We start from the raw sequence: 8,399 nt of genomic DNA on the forward strand, positions 1-8,399 counted from the left end.
CAAGGTTTAAACCCAAAACTCCAAATATCCCAACCCCATACACACACAGATAAAATAGTGAAATACCAAACCTTAACAAAACCATTTCAAGGTCCAAAAAAAAAAAAAAAAAAAAACAAATCAAACCTAAACATAAACATAAATCAATAGCACATTAAATAACCTTCAAATCTTATTAGATTTAGTAGAAACTAGATTATGGAATTTACCTCCTAAAATCACAAGAAACCAACTCGTGATAAAGAGAATCAAATATGGAACTTCTCACAATAGCGAAATGGGTCTTCCTCAAGATGACAATCAAGGGCAAGCAACAGTGGGTCTTCCTCACAAGGCTTTGTTGGAGAGAGAGAGAGAGAGAGAGAGAGAGAGAGAGAGAGAGAGAGAGAGAGAGAGAGAGAGAGAGAGAGAGAGAGAGAGAGAGAGAGAGAGAGAGAGAGATTGGATTTGAAAAGGGGAAAAAGAAAGGCGGAGTTTAAGATAAGTAAATGGGAGGAAAAAGGTTTTGGAATGCGTAATGAAATTTCTCAAAATTGACTAGAATGGATGGAACCAACCAAAATGGTCTGAAATTTAGGCTGAGGTGGAATGTGGTGTTTTCTTTTAGTACAATAAATTTCGATTGTTTTGTCTTAAATAAAATGTATTCAATAATTTTGCTTGTATTTTATTGTTGTGTCTTACACACTTACACTGATAACAAGTATATTACATTTTTGGAGTGAAATCATGAATTAAACTCACAATTTCACTATAAAATAATGGGTTCACCCCAATATTATGTCTACCATTATACTACAAATCCTCCACAAATCAAATTATCCACAGCCCTAAAACCATTGTAGCCTCATCAATAGTTCCCAAAACCACAATGCTACCGATGGTCAAACTCATACCCAAAACAACCACACAAGCCAATCAATTTTAAATCCATAAAATTTCAAAGAAAAAGTATAAGAAAAATGGGTTAAACAAAGGGATCTGCTTAGCCTAAGTAAACCAAAAGAGAAGAAAGATTATATGGAGGCATTCAATATTGGGAGCAATCAAACTAGGAGTACCTTGGTGGAACTAATTATACGTTAACGTTGATGAGATTCTCGAGCTCAATCTCGTTCATGTTTGGTTGGGAGAACCAGGGGGCCTATAGAAGTGGCATGTGTCATGTTATTGTTTTCAAGTGTTTTTCTTTTTTCTTTTTTCTTTTATCTTTTTTTTTTTTTTTTTGGTATAATTGGATAGTTATGACAATAGGAAAGAACGATTAGAATCTTGGATCCCTAATAAATTAAAGCAAATTACGTCATTTCTTGCTTAAAGATAATTGACACATTTGGGAAATTGGGAATATTGACACTTATGTGGGGGTATATTGCAACACTTACTTCAAATTAGGAGTTAATCATCATATTTGACACATGGGAAATTGGGAATATTGCAAAATAGGTGATTATTAGGAATAGTGAAGTATGATCTCAATAAAATAAATTTAGAAGGAAAAAGAAAAAGGAAAATAATATCCAAGATTCCTTTCAAGCATCAAATTAATTACGCTACTATGTTAGTACATCGTCTTCCTATCATCAACCAACCATCATTATTGAATTGTCACGAAATCAACCAACATCACACCATTGCATGTCTATGCCACTACCTCTTCATCTACTACCCCATCCTCACTATGACCACCAATTCTGCTGTTGTTTAGGGTACATAGGCACACGATTATACATTCATGTCTCTACATTATAGGGAGGAAAGGAAAGGAGAGAAAAGGAAAGCAAATATTTTACCTTTGTTCCTACTTTTGAACACTAGCTTAAAAATACAAGTCGAGGGGCTACATTCCTCGGGAAGAATTTAATTAGTGTCAAGTAGGCACCAAAAGTAACCAGATGAATCAAAATCAAATGCAGTTGAAATTCATAATTGATTGAGCATGAAACAAAAGAAGGTACTAAAATTTTTAGTTCACAATGCTGTAAGCCCAGTTACCAGAATAGCACCATAATTGCAAATGAGTTTTTACAACAACAGAATAACATTAACAACAATTTCCTACCCTAATGACAGCAAAAGGAAAAGATACAAAGAACCACCAAGAGAATAGGAGAAAAAAGATTGTCATTTCACTTCTCTGCTTTCTTATCCTTACCACCCTTCAGTTTTTTGCTTCCTTTTTTTTTTTTTAAATTATTATTCACAAGCCAATTTGGTGTCAAAGCTGCTCAAGCAAATTGCAAAAGCCTGAAATGCAGATAAAGGATAACGATAATCCATGGTGAACATATCTTTACCAACTTTACCAAACTGTAGAATTATCTTATCATGCTCTTGTGGGGCAGGCTGAGATGGTGTTGGCGCACCAGCAGCTGGCTGTGTAGCAGCAATCAGCTGAAAGTTTTTAACAGATGCTACTGTTACCCGCCCACGGAAGTTCAAGCACCAACACTGTAATTGTTCATGCCATCTAGGGGGCTTATTTTTCAGAACCAAGGGTCTAAGTTTGCCGTCCTCATCATCATCATGGGGTCCACCAATTTCAGAAAATCGTGCGCTGCTAAAATCAACAGAGTGATCAAGGGACTTTGAGAAGGAGATGCTACGGAATGAGTCCTCAAGAGGGCGAGTAAGAAGCTCCGGCTGGCCAGGGACGCTGCCTCCTGCATCAAGTGCTGAGGCTGGGATAGAATGCATCATGCAGTGCATCCTTCGTGGACCCCGCGTGCCTAACACATTTAGTTCATATGTTACCTGGGCAATGTTGTAGCTGCCTGTTGGAACTTTTGGGGAAACTTTTTTGGAATAAAATCTGCGGCTTGAGCGCCCTGGAGGGGGGATGTGGGCAGAAGTGCATGGAGGCTGCGTATCATATATTATAAATTTTGTGCCAAGAAAGTTTGATCTGGAACATGAAGCCAAGTACTCGTGTTTTAGTAAATTAAAATTTGAAAGAAAAAGGGAAAAAAAATGCTGGAAAAGAACCAATAAAACTTCTAGCAAATATACAACCCCTTTTTTCCTAGCTGGAATAACAAAGAGAACATAATGGCAACCATTTTAAAGATATAATGTAAGGATCCTCAAATGAGGATAAGCACACAGGCACTAGGAGGAACAGACACATTGGAGAAGGTCCCCAGAAAAAATATAATAATAATTGCGGGTTTGAATCCCACTAATTGTGTAACATGACAAGGTAGTAAGCTCAACTGTCCAGCATGTCATAAAGACTCCTACCACGTATAAGAGGCACTCCCTGGTGCTCTTTATAGTGGATCCTCTTTTGATTCATGAAGAGGGAATTACAGATATTCAATTTGAATGCCTCTTTTAAGCAAACCATGTCATTTCTCCAAAAAGGCTGGATGACATTTGCATTCTGAAGTAATTAGTCTTTTTTCCACTAAGAGTATTTTAGCATTTTACTACTTACTTTCCATTAACATTCCTCTAAATGGAAGAACATCAACAGCATCCTAAACTAGAAAATCTTCTTTGAAGAGTAAAATAGAAGGTTCTTCAAGAATGAATATTATGCTAAACGCTGGTCCCAAAAGTATGGAAAAGAACAATGTTAGTGAGACTCCGCTGTTTGTATGTCTATGTAACCAGTATGGATACCAAGGGAGCTTTATCCATAATAAATTAAAAAGGTTGTACCCAAAGCACAAGGCCCCCACTTGTGTGAGGTCTAGAAGAGGTGGTTTGCCAGTCTACAGCCTCATCCCCAATTATGGAGAAGCTGATTCCTAGACTCAAACCCTAGACACATTGCCTGGACAAGGGTGCTTGCAATCACACCAATGCCCAAACTCTATATAGAATAAGCCAAATGTATCAAAAATTTGCAAGAACATAATTTTGAATTTATGAAACACGTCCTACATTTTTTAGATAGTCCAGAATTAAGTATTTAATACACCTATTAGTATAGGAATAGAATCCAGTTAACATAAAACTTCGTTTGTGTTTTAAGCATGGAGTGAATGTAACCCGTCAATATACTAATCAAATTACTAAAATTTATTGAGTGGCATAAAGTTAAAAAAGAGTTAGACCACTAAATAGTATAAAAACAGAAGAAAAAAAAAATCTACTTATTAACGTATCCTCACCATATCTATCCTCTATTTTATAAAACGACATATTAATGACTTGTAACACCCATATGGATGTTTCTTAGTATATGTTTGGATACCGATGAAAACCAGCGCGTCTGCATTTTTGGCTTTTTTTTTTTTGGAGAAGCGTGTTTCAACTTTCTAGTAGGTGCCATGCACTGTTCACAAGACCCACAAAAGGTCCCATGACACTATTCACACATTCAAAAATTATTTTGCTACAGTGTTTTTAGTTTTAAGTCTTCAATTTTCAACAAAATAAGCGGTATCCAAACATACCCTTAGTGCACATTGTGTATGTTTATGAAGAGAAATGTAAATAGGTTTTGAGCCAACCTCAGCTTGCCAATATAAGTGCTACTTGATCTAGAAATGTTATCGGCATCCATAGAGATAACATATTCTGTGCATGTGGTTCTTCGAGTCCTCTTTGCCGAAAGAAGAAATTTTCCATTTTCAACCAGCAAAGCTGCAGGAGAAGAGAATAAGCATATGTCCAGTTTATTCAAGGAAAGCAGTATATACAGACTGGATTAAACCATTCAGGCAGGACAATACATAAAATAAATAAAATGGAATAGATTTTCATAAAGAATAAATAGAACAAGAATATAAAGAAAAAAAAAATGTTAGTTAATCTTGACTTAGGTCTACAGACTAACCAAAGAAGCATGATAAAAGGTAAAGTCAAACTCACTCTTCTCAAAAATGGTGCGTGAAACTTGCTGGCCACAATGCCATCACAAGTATTTTACGGACCATTTTTATACCTCACTCAACAGCTACAGCACATTTATACTTATTTTTATCCATTCACTGATTTAGTTCTCCCTTGCTGACCAAATAGCAATTGACATGGAATTTTGCACTTGAATCAAACTCCAGAATTTCCATATATCTTGAAAATTAAGCTCTTTCATAGCCAAGGCAAGCTGAATCGACATCCTAAATACACCAAAACCCAGGAAATCGGACTATGAAGACCTAAAGAAGCTCTTTATAGCCAACATAAGTATAAATTTGACAACGCTTGGACTACGTCAAATAAAGCGTAGCTGAATGGTAGGGCAAGTCCAGCTCTTTTCAGTTGCTTGTTTACAATTAAAAAGCCCTCTAATCATAGGGAGGCTGAGAGTGCTCATGAAATGGAATAAATTATAAACATATACTGTCAGCATAATGTTTTCACAAACTAAATGAAAATGTGTCTTCTATGAGTATTAACATAGATATAAGAAAGGTATCCCAAAAGAACCACCATAACTTGTAGTTACTAACTTATTTGCTCTTAAACATCAAGCACCCTTTAATTCATGAATTTACAAAGCATTGGCCTTCAAGAAAGCATATTAGTTTTTTTTCTTCTTTGACTACAACAAGCAACATTATTGAATTGCACCAGCCAGTGCAATAGTGAACCTTCCACAAGAAACCCAGTATGCATCATTCACATACACTACCAATACATTTTTTATGATCATAATAACTATAATTACAACTCTTTGAAGCAGAAAATTGGTATAAATACTTTTAGATTCATGCACGCATTCCAAAAAGAAATACAATACCAAATTAATGAAAATACTGTAATTTAAAGACATTAAATGCCTTTTTGTTGCTGGATACATAAGTGATCCATGAATAAAATAGAACCACAAACTAAGAAAGTCAAAGAGATTAAAAGGCAACTTAACAATTTGAAAGGATGCTTACCAGGACTAAGACACAGAAAAAGGTGGTATGTTAAATTAGATTTATCTCTTTTTATGAAGCACTGGATAGCTCCGTCACGTGGGCCTGGCTGAAAATTCAAACAATCAAAAACAGTCAGTGGCACCCTATAGGATGTCCAAATGTTTTAATGAAGACGCATTACCAATATAAATGAAACAGATGGAAAATCCTCGCAACTTTAATTCCATTACCAATTTGAGTTAAGAAAGAAAACTACTGATAAACAAATAATAGTATGCAATAAGACAAATGACACAACAGAACCAACCTGCTTCAGGGACACAGGGAAGGTAAGCTTCCCGCAGAACTCAGGACTCTTCACAATATCTTTGCACATTGTCCTCCAAGAACGGCAAACAGCTGCACATGCAACAACATGCTTACGAGCAGGCCACACACTCTCACTTTCTTCCAGCCTCCTAATTACATCATATAGTAGCTCAGGAGGTAGGCTAGCCCATCGACTGTTCTGTATTATGCTAGGCTGCTCTTGCAAATCATGTAATGAACCATGAGATTTGCCTCTGTGATGACCAGTTAGCCTGACTTCAAAACCCCGTCTCGATAAGCTCCCAAAACCATCCCTCATGTCACGAACTATGCTACGGAACGACATTCTACAGGTGGATCACACTACCAGTAAAATCAAATATCTCACGCGAAACTTTCTGATAAATTATATTCCACTTATTAAGTACATACAGCTGCCCATAAACAATAAGTGCATCAGTTCCAGCCAAAAATCTCATCAGCAAAAGAAAAGATAGCAAGAAAATAGAATAGGCAACAAAAGTGAAAAGAAAAAGAAAAAGGCAGCTTCACATGGACTACAAAGTATTCCAAATAGCCAAACCTTATTTGTTAACAACTTTTATAGGTTCTTAACTTCATGCTTTACCCAAAAGCTATAAGTCAGTTTCACTAAGCCAAGTAACATTCTATCTTAAGAGCTCATCAAAAACTCTTAACTTGCTTTCTAAAGATATAATAATACAAATTATACAGTGAAATACTTTCTGCAGTAAAGCATACAATCCCTCTAAAGAAAAGGAAAATCTAAACAGAGACATAAAGCTGGCTGCGTTTCAGGAAAGTCGTTCATGGAAAACCATTAGGACAAGACAATCCCAAATCTAGAAAAAGAAACTAAAGTAATTTCCTTTACTTTCTTAAATTAATAATGTTACAAAACCATACCCAAAAAAAAAAAAAACCCAGATGAAAGATAAAATTTTTATCTATATAACGAAGTGAGAATTTATACCTGCTGATCATATAACAAAGCCTTTTCTATTTTCTATATAATTTCTTCATTATTTTTATTTAACCCAGTTTCCGCTAGATAAACACAATTCACTAATTCCATTCCAAAAATAAAATAAAATAAAAAGTACCCCCATCTCACTTCAACAAATTCCAAAATAAAATACTTGCCTTGTGCATCTACATATACCAAAAGTAAAAAAGTGTGAGAACACAAACCTGGTAAGGAAGCTAAGACCGATCAAAGCAGGGCTCAATAACTTAGTCAAAACCCATCAAAGATCTGCAAAGCACAACAACATGTAAATTTAAAAACAAAAAAATACCCAGAAATTTTCTCATAAAGAAAAGACTCCTTGAAGAAGTTAAAGAACCAAGATTTTCTCTGGAATTTTTTTGAAAAACAAAACCCAGTGGAAGAAATGGAAGTAAACAAAGAAAAACAAAAAGGTAGATTTGAAGGTGAGTGGAAGAAAAAGAGAGATCTATACCTCAATGACATGTACCTCAACAAAGACACAAATCTTAAACTAAAATCACAAACTCTTTTTGGTGTTTTTTTTTTATTTTTATCTTCACTTCTACAGTTCTATCAGGTAATAGAAGGTAACAACAACAACATCAACAACAACAACCAAAGCAGAAGGAGAAAAGTTTGTCAAAGTCAGAATTGTAACAACAACCCTTTTTTCTTCAGACCACTGTACCTCTCTTTAGGTCTCTCTCTCTCTCTCTCTCTCATCCGGACTCCAAGTCTACATTAAATTTAGTTCACGGAAGCAGCAGAGAAAAAGCTACTAGTAAATTTAATAGTGTATTTTTTTTTTTAGTTTATTTTTATGTTTAGGTAGTGATGTATGTATTGGTATGAAATTTTAATTATCTTTCCTAAAGTGCCAAGTGTGTTACAACTTTTTCTTTTCTTTTTTTGGTGGTGTTGTTTTGTTTTATGAGTAGGTCGTGTTAAAAACTTACCAAAAGATTTATTAGACCAAAAGGGCTTTGACCTTTTCCCATATCTTACAATACAATGACGGAAGTTGCAGCGTAACAGTTGAATTGTAACTTGTAAGATATTCAGGAAGAAGAGATACATAAAAATGAGTTGTCACTCACTTGTAAGATTGTGGAATATACTTTAAACTTTATAGAGTCTCGACTGTGCTGGGTTTTATTCCTCTACGCTAGCTCCTACTAATTCTGGATACATACTCAAGACTTTTCCACTTTAGACTGCCCAAATTCCTTCCTTTTTCTTCTTCTTTTTCTTTTTCTTTT

General features: G+C 35.2%; 1 protein-coding gene across 4 annotated transcripts; it reads right to left on the bottom strand.

Moving 5' to 3' along the window:
* Positions 1-1,896: 1,896 nt before the first annotated feature.
* Positions 1,897-7,930, bottom strand: LOC142642957 (tubby-like F-box protein 8). Of its 4 annotated transcripts, none has more exons than XM_075817424.1 (6): positions 7,613-7,930; positions 7,341-7,404; positions 6,127-6,562; positions 5,838-5,925; positions 4,461-4,593; positions 1,897-2,905 (listed from the first exon to the last, which is right to left on the bottom strand). In XM_075817424.1, exons 3-6 carry the CDS (start codon positions 6,472-6,474, stop codon positions 2,197-2,199), a joined length of 1,278 nt encoding a protein of 425 aa, XP_075673539.1. In that variant the 5' UTR covers positions 6,475-6,562; positions 7,341-7,404; positions 7,613-7,930; the 3' UTR covers positions 1,897-2,196. The 4 variants fall into 4 exon arrangements, with proteins under 4 accessions (XP_075673539.1, XP_075673540.1, XP_075673541.1 ...); XM_075817425.1 differs by having other exon boundaries at positions 7,829-7,847; XM_075817426.1 differs by lacking the exon at positions 6,127-6,562 and having other exon boundaries at positions 7,613-7,897.
* Between the last annotated feature and the right edge of the window lie 469 nt (positions 7,931-8,399).

This window comes from Castanea sativa, chromosome 7, assembly GCF_040712315.1.
Source record: "Castanea sativa cultivar Marrone di Chiusa Pesio chromosome 7, ASM4071231v1".
Classification (NCBI taxonomy): Eukaryota; Viridiplantae; Streptophyta; class Magnoliopsida; order Fagales; family Fagaceae; genus Castanea; species Castanea sativa.

What these genes read in the sequence shown, in the direction of transcription:
- LOC142642957 (XM_075817424.1), bottom strand. Translation starts at nt 6,474, where the DNA reads ATGTCGTTCCGTAGCATAGTTCGTGACATGAGGGATGGTTTTGGGAGC. An exon ending in TCCCTGTGTCCCTGAAGCAG is followed by an intron (nt 5,926 to 6,126) that starts GTTGGTTCTGTT and finishes TTGAATTTTCAG; the next exon opens with CCAGGCCCACGTGACGGAGC. An exon ending in TTTTCTGTGTCTTAGTCCTG is followed by an intron (nt 4,594 to 5,837) that starts GTAAGCATCCTT and finishes CTTCTCCTGCAG; the next exon opens with CTTTGCTGGTTGAAAATGGA.